Source organism: Callorhinchus milii, unplaced genomic scaffold (genome assembly GCF_018977255.1).
Source record: "Callorhinchus milii isolate IMCB2004 unplaced genomic scaffold, IMCB_Cmil_1.0 Scaffold6, whole genome shotgun sequence".
Taxonomy (NCBI): Eukaryota; Metazoa; Chordata; class Chondrichthyes; order Chimaeriformes; family Callorhinchidae; genus Callorhinchus; species Callorhinchus milii.
This window is the reverse complement of record NW_024704747.1, coordinates 7,354,742-7,370,136: the sequence shown is the minus strand read 5'-3', so window position 1 is coordinate 7,370,136 and position 15,395 is coordinate 7,354,742. Positions and strand designations below refer to the sequence as shown.

Genomic DNA, 15,395 nt, shown 5'->3' with positions numbered 1-15,395 from the left:
TTAGTCGATTGGCGGATCGCTTTTCTAGGATAATAATCCCTTCACTCATTCCACGGCTGTTTGTGGGACACTGCTGTGCGCAACTGGTTGCTGCGTTTCACCCACCAAACATACATTTAATTAACTTGGGGGCAGCCAATTGCGCGCAGTGTCCCACAAACCATCATGGATTGAGTGACCAAATTATTATTATTTATTAATTATTTTTTAAGGGATTATTGCCCCCGAGAAAGCAATCCACCAATCGACTAACAACAGGGTTCCTACTTTCTGCTAGGTAAACAGAGGAGTGTGGAGTAAGGAAACTTGTCCAATGTTTCGTCCTGCCCTAAAATCAAACCCAGCTCCTCTCGCTTGCGAGGCAAGTGCTTTAACCACTGAACTACAGGACTCCAATCTATAATTTGTGCAATACTGATGAGAGAGAAAAACATCCTGCCCACAGTTCTTGCCAATTTGTATTTTTAAGATTGAGAAAGAGATGTAAAACCACAATAGATAAAACAATCCCATTTCAAGTGAAGAAAGGGATTAGTATAATGAGAGATATCATTGAATGACAGCTCATTGAAGTGGAATTTTTTTCCCCAAACTGACATTCTGTGAACTGCAGAATGCTAAACTGAACCAACCACAGTTATGTCTGAATGGATTTAGTTGAAAAATACAGCTGTGTATCATTTGAGATACTCTTTCATTTACAGGAAAGTCTGCCTCGGCTGTGATTTATTCCACTACAGATAGACTAAATAATATCGCTAATAATGACACGTTCTACAGAGGTTGAATTAAAGATACAGTGCACATAGTACAGTGCACATAGCAGCTGTTAACATAATGTGAAAAGAATTTAAGATTTTATCGCTACCCCACGACCAATTCCAGATTGGACAGTGACCCTGGCAGTGGTTCCAAAAACATATTTGTGGAGGAATCTAATTATGTCATTGCCGAAGATTGCAGTGAAAATCAGTCGATAATTATCAACCAACTGAGAGTATGAATCCCCATTCCACTCCCCTTCAAAGACTTGAGCACAATAGTCTCTCCCAAAGCCAGGGCAAAGTATTTGTTTGCCCCAACTATTGTTGCCACTTCACGGATTCCAGGTTAACATATCTGAGGTACAAAGGTTCCAGCGGATTTTTTGTGTGTAAAATACTCCAGTCAATGGTTTACAGTCTTTTCCCAAAAAGATATGAAGCCGTCTCCTTATATTTTAACTGTTTAAATAATTTGCATTTGATAAAGTGCTTTTCATTTCAGGAGGAAGTTTCAAAGCACTTCACAGGATATATAGTAAAGTGTAGTGATCCTGAGAGATGTTGAAAGTTTTAGAGAAATTATACTGGGTTATTGAAGGGCAAGTCACATATTTTCCACAGACTAATACAAATGCATGAGCGATCAATATTCACTGAGTGATAGCTAACCCTGTATGCAAGGAAAAGAGTCCACAGGCACAGGAATTGGTGCGTGAAGCTTCACACTTGTGATTCTGCGTGAGTTTTTTTCTAATTGATGCACAGTGTTGAAGTGCAGCTGTGGTGGCAGATGCTTTTGTGTTCCTGGCATAAACAATGAGATTTAGCTTCAGGGCCAGTGGCTCCTGTGGTGCTGCTTCAGTCATACCTTGTAGAGAACTGACAACCTGAGTACATCTCTGTGATGTTACACAGATTTAATTCTTGCGTGCAATATACAGCAGAGTCACTGAATCCACTGATCTGCGTGGTTTAAGAACTGTACAAAATACAGTAGAAAAAGAGGATTGGAAAAAAGATCTGAGCTAGAACAGAGGGCTCAGGCGGTGTATCATTGAATCTTACAACAACTTGCATTTATATACCACCCTTCACGCACGGTAGGATCTCAGAGTGCTTAACAGTGGGGGAGCCTGACTCCGAGCCGGTGGGGGGGGAGGGGTGGGAAGTGGCCATAAGCACGGTCAAAGAGGAAGGTTTTCAGGTAGGACTTGGTAAAGAGGAGAGAGGGGGCAAGGCGGAGGGACTGAGGGAGAGCGTTTCAGAGTTTCGGGGCAAAGTGGCTGAAAGTGCGACCTCCAATGGTGGGGTGGAGGGTGTGTAAGGACGAGCAGGAGGCCGGTGCCAGTCGAGTGGAGGTGAATGGATTTGAACACGAGTGTGAGGATCTGGAAGTCGATCCATTCAATGATGTGGAGCCAGTGGAGCATGGGCCAGAACTGGTGAGATGTTGGTACAGAGTTTGATCCGGGTCAGTATGCGGGCGGCAGAGTTCTGAGTGAGTTGGATCTTTTGAATAGTGGAGCTGGGGAGACCGGCGAGGAGTGCGTTTGAGTAATTCAGGTGGGAGGAGACAAACACATGCACGAGGGTTTCGGCTGCATTTAGGGTAAAGTACGGTTGGAGGCGGACAATGTGGTCAGGGCCCAGATGTGGGGGAGGAAGGACAGCTGGGTGTCGAACCGGATGCCTAGATTGTGCATTGCTTCAGTGAGTCTGAGGGCGAGCCCTGGTAGGTTGAGGAGTTTAGATCCGCAGGAGTGAAGACGTTGACGGGAGCCAAGGAGTATGGCTTCCGTCTTGTCCATATTCAGCTGCAGGAAGTTTGCACACATCCAGGCCTTGATGTCTGTCAGACAAGCTGATAGAACATTGGTGGATCTGGAGTTGGTCCTGGAGGAGGCAAAGTACATTTGTGTGTCATCTGCATACATGTAGACGTTTACCCCATGTCTGCGGATGACATCGCCCAGAGGGAGAATATAGATAAGGAAAAGAAGAGGGCCAAGGATGGAGCCCTGGGGAGCCCTTACAGCACAGAAGGAGGCCATTTGGGTCATCATGCCTGTGCCAGGTCTTTGAAAGAGCTACTAACTAGACCCACTCCCCTGCTCTTATCCCCTAGCCCTGCAATTACTTCCTTTTCAAGTACCTATCCAATTCTCTTTTGAAAGCTATTATCGAATCTGCTTCTACCACCCTTACAGGCAGTAAAAGAATCAACTCTTTGGATAAAAAAATTCTCATCTCCCCTCTGATTCTTTTGCCAATTATCTTAAATCTGTGTCCTCCAGTTACCGACCCACCCACCAGAGGAAACAGTTTCTCCCTATATGCTCTATCAAAACCCCTCATAATTTTGAACACCTCTATTAAATCTACCTTCTCTGCTCTAAGGAGAATAATCCAAGTTTGGGATCAGCAGATGGATTTCAGTGCCTGAATAGCCTTACATTTCTCTGCAGTCTGTAACACAGGAAAACAACATTGTCAATGTAACAGCAAACTCAATACATTGAATGTGCTGGAGAGGAACCCCTCACCCACGCCAACCCCCACCAAGACCCCCAGTGCTGTTCTCAATGGTAAAGTCTGCTGTTGAGTCAGTGATATTCCAATCCCAGTGGGCAGCTTTCATCTGGCGCTTAGCAAGAAACCAACTATTCTTGAGGTTTTGTTCATAAAAATGTGGTGGTGTACCACTAGTCGGCAGACAAATGCCACAACCCACCCATCCAATGTTACAGGTCTGGCTTCATTGACATCAGCTTTGAGAATGACATGGGGGGAGGGGGGGGGGGAGAGGAGAAAGTGTTATCAGCATATTCTATGTGATAAGTAACAAATTGATCACTGGATTGGCCTAATTGCATTATTGGTTTTATGTAGGGATGAAGGTACAACCATGTTTTCTTAAAGATTTCTGTTCTTCTATTAATTAATTTCTACAGTTAATTAACTGTAAACGTTCCATGTTTCCAGTTCCAGGAACCTTATAGAAGAACAGGAATGTATAACCGGTTATTATATAAAGCTCTCCGAGATGCTACCCTGCATGGAGGGCGTTATATAAGTGCAAGTTGTTGTTGGTGCTATCTGATCAAGAAGCTGAATGTTTGGAATTGAAGAAAGTTTTCGATTCTCATGAAGTAGCAATGAGTGACTACTCTCTCAGATTTAGTGACTTGGCCTTCTCAGCGTTGAAAGTTTCACACCATTCATCCATTGCTGACTGATTCCATCTTTGTCTGTTATGATTAGTTTGCTTTCTGACTCTCAGATGTCCGTACAGAGTGGTGTCATCAGAAAAGACACTCGTTTTGATGACCTCCACCAGGTCATAAAGGACAAAAACAGACTGAGGTTGCGAATGATTCAACGTATGCGTCCTTTGTGAGTAATTCAAGCATTTCGTTCAAGTATTAATCTGACTGACACCCAGAAAAGGACAACATACCATATTATGCTCTATAAATAATGTGGTCTGTTGCTTTAACTTCACGGACATTTAGAGAATTGCTTGATTTCAGGACCATGAGATTGAGAGCAATATAATTCAACTGCTTTGTGACCCGCTTGTTAAGAATGACACGTTGCAATAGCTTTTCATTTACTAGGATTCCCATGAGTTTTAATAGTAGGAATTTTAGTCGTGAGAGTAGTCTATAGCTATTGGTGTCTGATTTTGGTGATTTCTTCTGGATAGGCATGATGTATGTTGCTTTTGTCTCAGATGGGACAAAACCGCTTGAAAAGGACATCGAAAGAGATTACCCAAGGGAGCCGCCACATAATCAGTTTGAGGTTTAGTAAGTAAGTACCTTTACATCAGGGCTAGATATCTTTTCTTGTATCAGCCTTTGAAAAAATGGTTTCACTTTCTTGTGTCAGATCTTGCTTCGCCTGATTGGGTTGTTACATCTCAATGTGGTTTCTTGGACATGAGCTGAGAATAGTGTGAGATGTAGCAGTAGGTTTTCAACAAACTAAAACTGACTCCATATGTATTACTAATGGTGAAGCATCAAACGTCACCTTAATATTCACTGCCCCTTTCGTCAAGGCTCATCATGTTTTGCCCACAAAATATATACGGTCAGTTCACTTTGCAGTGTATTTTGTGAAGCACTTTGAGATGTCTCAAAGCCGTGATAGGGTGGTATATCAAATGCAAGGATTATTATTTTATTATTATCACAAACGTTACAGATTGCAGGAGATGTTAGGGGACGATTGTGACGTTTAATGCCTGCACCATAAACGTATTTTTCTGTCAAAGTGAAGAAAATATAAATGTGGCCTAATGTGTGTGGGGTTCAGATCACCCTGTGTGGAATGATCTTTTAAAACCACTGTACAGATGTTGGGCAGATGTGTTTCTTTTCCAGGCTGAAGCTCGGGCTAAATTACAGAAAGAACAATCGCATTCATATCACTTGAAGGAACTGGAAGAATTCAGATGGCGCTTTGCCGAGAAAAGTGTCAATTCTCTGGTCTTCTGTCATTAGTGATTATGAGACAGTACTTACGTTTGCAGGATTGTCCATCACCTTGCATTTTACTGGGGCAACTTCCACAGTGATAGGATCCAAAGCTATTGATACAGGGGACTCCAGGAAAACACAAGCCTTTCTCACATTCATTGACATCTTCTTGACATGCAAAACCTGCAACATAATATGAAGCAGCTAAGAAATATCTGCATGAGGCAAAACAACACATGGAAAGAAAACTGACCCGTTCCCACCAAAAAAATTCACCAACTTCTATTATTTTCATATCAATCCACAAAGTGCAGTACTTGTCCAGAATTAATTTTGTTCCCATCATAGCAAGAACATAACATTTTGTGGTAAAGGTGAGCACCGCTAAATGTGTTCTAGGAGGTAATTTTAACATCCACCGTCCTACCATGTACAGACAATGGGGTCGTATCATTTGCTGCTCGCAAAAGCAGGCATGTGAAATGAAATATTTTAGAAAACGGTGCATGCTGTGGTTGAGTTCAAGGTGAAATGCAATTACATGACAGGAACATTTGTTTACATTTTACATCAGAGGTTTAATACGGCAGTATATTTTTAATACCTAGGGTTAATAACTGCAATTAAGCGAATAATTGGTGAACCAAGAAAGCAATTTCAAACATGTTCAGTGATGAGGCGATGAACCTACCTAGATTTACACTGGGACTTCATTTCACAAGTCAAGATGATGAAATTTACATTTTTATAATATTTCAGCAAAATCGCACTTTTAGGATCAAGCAACATCAACAAAACCCCACGGTAAGGTTGAGAATTTGCTGAACAATAGTGGCCGCATGCAGTTTACTAATGCCAAACTTTCACTCCATCGTTATCTTGTATTTATCACTCATTATTTGTAGAATTCACGAACAGCCATTTAGTATTTCTGATATTTAAGAAGATACATTTTTGATATTTTTAATGAACCTTATCACGTCTTCAAGAAGTCTCAAAGCACTTTACCTAATATACTGTAAAGTTAATTGACTGTATACTTTGTGGGCAAAACTCGGCAAACAAACAGTCGTGGATTGAGTGACCAAATTATTATTTTTTTTTTGAAGGGATTATTACCCCCGGAAATCTCTAACCACTAAGCTACAGGACTCCATATATATTCATATATAATATATTAATAAAGTTAGTTTTGCACATCGGAGAATTTGGTTCTGAGATCTCGGGTGTCAAGAGCAAAGAATGTGTTTGTTGCTCGGTACATGGACTGTAATCAAAATGAGACCTTATCATTATCTTGAGGAGTGCTGTAGACATATATAGTTTTGAATTAACGAGAATATTGAATATGAATGCTGGTAAATCAGCATAACTGCTTTGGACATCTTATTCTTAACCCTTTATGTCCTGGGCACTGCAACAGCTTAATGTGAAGAAAATGAAGCACGGATTTACCGATCAATTAAAAACCTCTGGCAGAAAAATATAGTAAGAGTCTCAGCCATGCTCAGCAATTCTGAATAAACTGAACAGCTGTTAGCAGTTTTGGAATGGGTGAATGAATTCTCAGCTGTCATCTGCGACGGTTCTCATTCCTTATTGTACTTGCAAATTTTAAGTACTAACTGGTCCCTGGTCTTTTCTAACTCTGTGAGTGTGAGTCCCTGCTCAAAGGTGTCTCAACTGAGTCAGAATCATGTCACTCACAAGTATTCCAGGTTAACTCCAATGCCCGGTAACTGGGATGTCGAATCGGAGTCTGTCCCCATTGCCAGAACTCCGATGTCGACAGCTACTCTTTAAGTAATTTACTCTTTTTGTCTTAGAAATTTTTACAGAAGACTCGAGGATACAATCGGTAAACACAACAGCTCTTTATTAAGACCTAGCAACCCCAGGCTACCTTGCAGATAAGAAACACAACAATTTAAGATAAACAAGAATGGGATCAAATATAACTAACGCGCATAACTATAACACCTAGCAGCACAATACTACATTAGTATAAAGTCATTTAAACCAACCTGACGGTACAGTAACTTTGTATATGTCAGTGCGTACCAGATGATGACATTAGTCTGTGACCACGAGGCACACCAAGCATTGCTTTTTATAGGTGGCTCTGCCCACCATCTGACGCGAATGCGTGTGGCTCTGCCCCCCCCGAATGCGAGGGCTTTTTCCCGCGCGAGCGTCCATGTGACTTTCCAGGCTGTTTGCTAACTGCCTGTCAATCAAGTCCAGATGTTGTTGCAACTTGGACACCTCAGGTTCTCTTGCAAACAGCTTTTTTCTTAACCAAAATCTAATTAAAGGGACAGGCTTAAATAATATTATATATACGTTTTACTGAGGGGTACAAAAACAGGGTAACCGCGACACATCTCTTACTATAGAAGTAAACGTGTCTCTCAAACTTCTATCCCAGATGATTTTTTTTAAGAAAGAGAAATTTCAATCTTTGAGGGATGTGCAAAAAAAATACACAAGGAACTCACATGTCAAGCATCTCAACATAGTGATTCTACCCTATTCCTGCTGCTTGGTTTCAGACTCTTTTGCTGTTACTGCTGTCCCTCTTTCCAGAGCTTTGCAACGCATGCTCTCTATCTGATTCCAGTGGCAATAGAATCAGCAGCTGCATCTCCTACGTCTGTCAGTTCTGATAATTTGAGGACTAATAAAGAGCAAAGTGGGTCAATAAATGTAACATTTGGACAATCACTCCTTAACATGTTTCAAACTCTCGTTAAGAAAAGATTCCCGATGGATTCAGGGTAATTCTTGATACCAGATTTCATTTATAGATTTTGAAGAATCCAGCTTGGCTCAACTTCCATGAAGATTCAATAAATCACCGGTTGTTCCTTTCTTTCTTGAACCCTATTAAGAGCGATCTTCTGATCTCAAAAGATGGCATAGAGGTTAGCTGTCTGCAGTGCTTGGCCAGTAAGACTCAAGACGGTAAAGAAGTGGAATAACCGAAGCAGCAAGAACAGATGAAACCGTCTCAATTCAGTCAATCAGTGAAATCCCTGTTAAAAAGTTTCTATTCTGCCGATTGATACTGTGTTTATTTTTAGTCAACAGCCTGATAAGAGAGGTGAACAAACTTTAAATTGTCTGCCGTTAAAGATCCCATGGCACCATTCAAAAGGAGAAGGAGAGTTTCTACCAGTGTTTCAGGCAACTATCCAACAGATAAAGCTAGTCAAAAACAGAAATCGCTGGGAACACTCAGCAGGTCAGGCAGCATCTATGGAGAAAGGAAAATGAGTCAACGGTTTGGGTCCACGACCCTTCATCAAAACTGTTCTGACGAAGGGCCATGGACCCGAAACGTTGACTCACTTTCCTTTCTGCATAGATGCTGCCTGACCTGCTGAGTGTTCCCAGTGACTTCTGTTTTTATTTCAGATTTCCAGCATCTGCAGTATTTTGCATTTTGCTTTTAGATAAAATTAGTGATTCACTTCATGGCTATTTATGGGTTATTTTTGATAAAGGAAATTCATTCTGAGTTCATTCTGAACAATAGAGGATAGAAAGTAACTGACCTAAAAGGAAGTTTAGGGGGATTTCTTTATGCAGATGGAGATGAGAACTTGGGACTCACTGCTGGAAGCCATGGTGGAGGCAGAAAGTATCAACATTTTTAAGCGAAAACTTGATGCAAAGGTGAAGGAGAAGCTTAGGAGTATAGGAGAAAGGATGAAGAGGGAAGGAGACTCATGTAGTTTATAAACACCAGTATGGACTAGTTGGGCCAAATGTCCTGTAGCAGTGCCTTTGTAAATCTATGACTCATTCAAAGCATAGCAACTCCAACAATACCCATAGTTAATGGAGCATCAATCTAGACTGATTCTGCAGTGAAAGGGGTGTACTGAACAATACAACACAAATAGTTATTACCAATTCTTCTGAAGTTCAATTAATATGCCGGAGATGCAACCGACACTGAAAAACTTCAAATCTTTTTATATAATTGTGACTCTCATTTATATTATTCATGATACTCAACAATATAATTTAGTACCTGTGAGACCAGCTGGACAATTGCATGAATAACTGCTGACACCGTCCACGCAGGTGCCCACACCACATGGATTTGATTTGCATTCATCTATGTTTTCCTGGCAAACCTCCCCTTCAAATCCGACAGGACACACACAGAGATATTCACCACTTCCTGGGGGGAAATTGATATTTGTAACACATGTTCCACCATTTAGGCAGCCACATAGCTTCACTGCAACCTATAAAGGTAAAGATGACAAGATAATATTTGAGATAGTTTAGTTAACATCCTAATTGTCTTTTATAATACAGTATACAGTATACTGGTTACATCAACCTCTGTAAACAACGTTTAACTGTATATTATTTTTACCCAGCAAAATCGGACTCAACAGCAACAACAATACAGTAGAACCCCATTATATATGCTTCGTTGTATTGTGGGTTCACTTATAATAATAATCCTTGCATTTGATATAGCGCTTTTCATGTCAGGAGGACGTCTCAAAGCACTTCACAGAACACACTGTAAAGTGAATTGACTGTATATTTGTGGGCGAACGTGGCAGCCAATTGCGCACAGCAATATCCCACAAACAGTCGTAGATTGAAAATGACCAATTTATTATTGTTTTTGGTTTTGGAGGGATTATTATTAGGCGTGTGGAGTAAGGAAACTTGCCCAAGGTTTCGCCCTGCCTGGAATTGAACTCAGGTCTCTCGCTTCAAAGCGAGTGCTCTAACCACTGAGTTACAGGACTCCACGAGCTACAGGTCTCCACGAGCTACAGGACTCCACAAGTTGCACTGCGGGCTTCAACATTTACTTGGCTGGTTCCACTGCCATTTCAAAATTGTACAGCAAACAGGATAGTTTTGGTTGGGTGGGATTTTACCAATTTACATATAATAATGGGGGCTCCACTATAAGAATAACCTGTGAAGCAAAGTGACAGTGGATTTGTAGGCAAATGTGGCAGTTAATTTGTGTATTACAGTAATTCTACATGATTTCCAAAGTACTTCTCACCATAATAAAATGCCTCTGTCTACCTTTGAAGGTTTCACATGATAATTTATTATAAGAGCTTTGGTTTGCCGATAACATATCAAATTCAAGCGGACACTCAGGATAGAGGCATCAATGGTACTCACCTCGACAGAATACCTGCTCTGTGCATTGCATTCGTCTGACACAATAAAGCCAAAGGTGCCAGATTCCTTGGAACTCACTTTCCAAATCAGAAGCCCTGCAGGTGAGAGGCTCGCATTCTGCGGACCAGATTCCAGCAGGAATAGTACAGCTGACCCTTCAGGGTCCACCGCTGTGAACTGGTAAACAAAATTTTCTCCAAAGAACGTTTGTAGATTAGAAGTGGTGTCTGCTTGGAAAATTGGCGGTTGATTGTCTTGTTGATTGCAAGAAAATAAACGTGAAAGAGTTTAGAGTAAATCCAAAGGCAATATTGAATTTATATGGGCAATTTTTCATTTAATTTTATTACCTGATGTGCATTAATTATAATACTAAAATAATACTTGCATTTGATATAGCACCTAATCACGCTGTTGAGACATCTAAAGCGCTTCACAGAGTATCGTAAAGTGGATTGACTGTATATTTTGTGAGAAGTTCACACTTTTGCATTCTTATTTTACGAAAAAAAAGATTTTGTTTTCCACAATGGCTTATTTCCATTTTGATGGCCTACTGTGTTTTCCACCAGTGCTTTCCACACATCTCATAGAATACTAGTAAAGTATCTTAAACATGCAAAATATTTTTTGAATTTTCTCTTACTTTCATTTACAGACCACATGAACTTGGAAATATCAGGTCGACAGAGCAAGCAAGAACTTGTTGGGTTGGCATCTCCTTCACCATAGCACAACCCATCTATATTACAGGTCTTCTCCTGTGTGCAAGAGTGAAGCTTCTTATTTGGGATAACAATTAATTGGGTCAAACTCACACTGATCACTCGAAATTGACGGATTACATAGATTTACATTGAACATTATAACATGGAAACAGGCCATTCAAATAGGCGCTGCTGGTGTTTATACTGCGCATGAACCTCCACACATTGTATTTCTCCTTCCTAGTCTTCTTTATTCCCACTTCCCTTGAGTATGCATCATGTTTCCTCTTAAATAATCGGATGCTTTTTGCTGCAATCAAAGCTTCCAGCAGTGAGTTCCACATACTCACTCATAAATATATTTTATATCTTATATTTTATATTTATGCTCATCAATTTGGACTCATAAACAAGTGGAAATAGCCTACATATGTTCACCTTATTGAATCCTTTCATAATTTTAATCCATAATTTTTAAATCGCTAAATCTTTAAAAAATATTTTTTTTCTTCTGCTCTATGGGTTCAGGTACAGACACTGGTTTCAATTTGTTTGGTCAGTTTTTCCAGTGTGTACATTATTAAACTGGGCAGCTCAACGTTAGCAGATGCGAGATGCAATTTGTTCACTTGTGTAACCTGCTTATCAAATCGCTCAGTGAAAACAGACCAGGGAAAACCCAGCTCAATTAATTTGTGTAGGTCAGTGCAGGGTTAATTTTGTGACATTGAAGGAAGATTACATCGTGACCCTAGTCAATGACCAGCAGCTGAGCTGTTAGATCACTGAGCTGCTTATTGCAATCAGGGCACGAGTGGTCATATATTTTTAACATTAGGAATGTGGGATGGATTGGAAATAATTGTTTGTTGTATTGCTTTTCAATCATTGTAAACGTAAGGCTACAGAGCATTGTATTATATATTTGAGATTATGTTTGTACATTATATTACATATTTGAGATTAGCATTAGATATTTGACAACATTCACATTTTGTGCAGCAATATTCAAAATGTTCAAATTACCTTCAACTTACAGATTCCTGTTGCCTTGGGGTCACAGATCTGACAGACACCATCATAAAGTGTCAGGACTTTAGAATCACTGAAGTAGGAACCATCATTTGCAATCTGTCAAGTAGGAAACAAATGCATTTTCAGGAAGTTCATATTATTTTCGTTTGTACACAGTGTATTGTGCACTATTGATGTGACAAAAGGTTTAGGATTTTGAAAATAATTTCACAAGCGTAAATAATATTAAAAATTTAAAAAGATAGTTTCAGGAGCAGATAGATTCACATCCCTGCAAATGTAAATCCAGTTTCTGACATTTGCAAATGGTGTCATGACACGTTTTTTAAAAAACTCTGTGGCTCCTTATTTATTGCTGGGCGACTGTGCAATGCTGTTGGTTTTAAGCAGCCAGCCTGGGTAATTATTTCATGATTTATCACAGTAACAGGTGATTAAAATGTCAGCGGGAGTTTACTCTGCCTGACTGTCTTTCAGTGTGTGCAGAAGTCAAAGTCTTTACCCTGTCAACAACTAAAGTCAGTGTAAATTTTCCTGGAGACCTTCAATAAACCAACCTTGTAAAGGTTGTATATTCCTAAAAGCTGGACATTTGTACGTTCCTAAAGTAAAATTATGTGCTTTCATCCCCAAACATCCATCTTTGCTTAATTCACTATATTAAAAAAAAACTGTCCTACTTACAGAAACAAATTGGGAAGACTGGGACATGACAGAGTAATACAAAGGAGCATTCCTTCCTGACAACAATAAAAAGTACACAAATGGTACACAAGGATTGAGGTTTCTCTATGGTGCTCCGGTAGATACTGGTAGCAATGTATTCTTCTTGATGAGTGAATAGGCAGATTTGGCATTTCTATTGCCAGTTAATGACTGTAGCGAATGCTTTCAAGACCAATTAAACTCATTCTTAAGTGAGCTAAGAATATACCGAGTTGCAACATTAAAACATGAAAGGGTATTCTGTCAAAGTTGAATCAGAACCTAGATAACTCCTGACTGAAACGCTGGAGTGCCAACTTTTAAGGTGTTACAAGTTATCCTGGTTAATGTAGTTCCAGAAAAGGCAAGGCAGCAAGGCAAGACTGTACAGGTTCAGAGACTGATTAAAACTGGATATTGGGGTTTCAATTGCAGCCTTTCTTAATGCGATTCACTCATAATGACTCAGAGTCAAGAATGGAGACTTCTTGCAGAAACCATGAACCATGCCAAGTCAGCATCACATCAGAGCAGAGATCCTGAAGGTTAATGTGATGCAATTGCGATTACTGAAAGGAGTCCTCATTAGTGACTCAATTATTTTTAAAGAATCCTATTAAGAACTACTGTTTAGACTCCAGTGATTATGACAATGGTTGCTGCAATGACTAAATGGACAGTATGGTACCACAGCATTAACCCTAATTTTCTTGGATAGGAAAGAAAGCACATAAACATGATCGTTAAATGTGGTTGAATGCACCACGTGGTTTGCACTGTGCCATAAAGACGATGAAAGTCTTAGTTTGAATCCATGGTGTGTGCTGAGTTAGCAAACAGCTGTCCAGAGAGTATAGGCAATACATAGACTTCAGTATCCCTGGGCAAGAGAAAGGAACATTGTTTCCTACCCCTGACCACAAGACAGTGATTCTCCCACTGCACATAGTGCTCTGGGTTGCTACCCTATGTGAGGGGCACTGTAAAAATGCAAATTGTTGTTGTTATATGTGAATTCAGCTAAGCTCAGAGTAATTGCTGGAGTAAGATACAAAAGTGCCCCAGTAACTTGGAGAAACATCCTTTGCTTGCGAACTTCCATTTTCAGAAGCAGTGAAGAGTGAAAAGAACAAACTTTTTTCCCCCATTGGGAAGCAAGACTTCATAAAGTGAGAAATCAATTTCACAATGCATCATGTACACAGGAGAATTGTAATAGATTCAGTCAGTCACAAGAAATTCTTACCTTTATCTGCCACCTGGCAAACGGTTTGTCAGAAATCATGAAGTTCACAGTCTCAGTTGTCATACTTCTTAGGGCTGGAATAGGGCAATCAAGAGCTTTGGAGCTGAGGAATCTTGCCTTGGTGATCTGCGCAGGGCCTGGAATCCATTCCCCATTCATGTACTGCTCTCAACATTATTAGAAAGAAAGCTTTAGATATGGATGAATATGTTGCTCATATATTATTCTGTCAGCTCAATACTTTCCTCAAAAGCTACCAAGAACCTTTCACTCCTACCACAAAAGATTTACTAAAGCATCATAAAGCAATGCAGATGTTCTTTCAGTGCTAACATAACCATGCAGATATTACCCTCTAATGGTGATACATTTGCAACATTTCGTAACCAATTCAATTTGGCACCCAGCTGAATAGGTTATGAAATGGCAGAATTTCAGGTTGGTAAATCTCAACTGGTTTAAATGTCTGATTCCCTGCCCCGTAGCTTTGACAGAATGGTTTATCCTGAGTGTATTTTAAACGACTTTCAGCTGCCATCTTGGATTTGGGCCGAATATAAAATACACTGTTATCAGTTCAGAGAATTGAGTTTGAAAGAATGTACAGCACAGAAACAGGCCTCTTAGCCCAACCAGTCCGTGCCAGTGTTTTTACTCCACTTGAGTCTTTATCCTTACTCCCTCTCATACCCTTCTATTCCCCTCTCCCTCATGTGAAGGTCTAGCTTCCTCTTGACTGTATCGGTCTGATACCGCCACCACTTCAGGAAGCGAGCTCCACAATCTCATTACTCTCGGCATGAAGTAGTTCCTCCTAAATTCTCTTTAAACCTCCTAGTAGCTATCTTATATTTGTGTCTCCTGGTAATGGACTTTCCAGCCCATTTACGTTAACCTTATTCAACCCTTTTATAATTTTAAACACTTCTATTAGGTTCCTTTCTTAAACGTCTATTCTCTAGCGAACAAAGGCCTAGTCATTTTTCCTGCCGAAGCGAATCACTTTGCATTTTCCTATATTAAACTTCATTTGCCATCTATCTGCACATTCTGCTAGCCTATTTATGTCTTCCTGCATTCTTCACTGTTTACCACGCCCCGCAGTTTGGTGTCATCCGCAAATTTCGACACTACACCTCCTCTACCTAAATCCAAATCATTTATCTATTCAGTGAACAGTAGTAGTCCTATCATGGATCCCTGTGGAACACCATTTCCTAACTCTTACCAACCTGAGAAGGTACAGTTTGCTAGCTCTCCGACAATTCCGCATGCCCTT

At 40.2% G+C, this 15,395-nt stretch overlaps 1 protein-coding gene across 1 annotated transcript in view; it reads right to left on the bottom strand.

Annotated features, from left to right (window-relative positions):
* LOC103180418 (von Willebrand factor D and EGF domain-containing protein-like) overlaps positions 1-15,395 on the bottom strand; it is a 90,700-nt gene that overhangs the window by 19,266 nt on the left and 56,039 nt on the right. Inside the window, exons 14-19 of the mRNA XM_007896252.2 lie at positions 14,117-14,278; positions 12,157-12,261; positions 11,070-11,184; positions 10,424-10,677; positions 9,288-9,507; positions 5,294-5,431 (exon numbers count right to left, since the gene is read on the bottom strand). Coding sequence (XP_007894443.2) covers positions 5,294-5,431; positions 9,288-9,507; positions 10,424-10,677; positions 11,070-11,184; positions 12,157-12,261; positions 14,117-14,278 — 994 coding nt within the window. The remainder of the gene's footprint in view (positions 1-5,293; positions 5,432-9,287; positions 9,508-10,423; positions 10,678-11,069; positions 11,185-12,156; positions 12,262-14,116; positions 14,279-15,395) is intronic.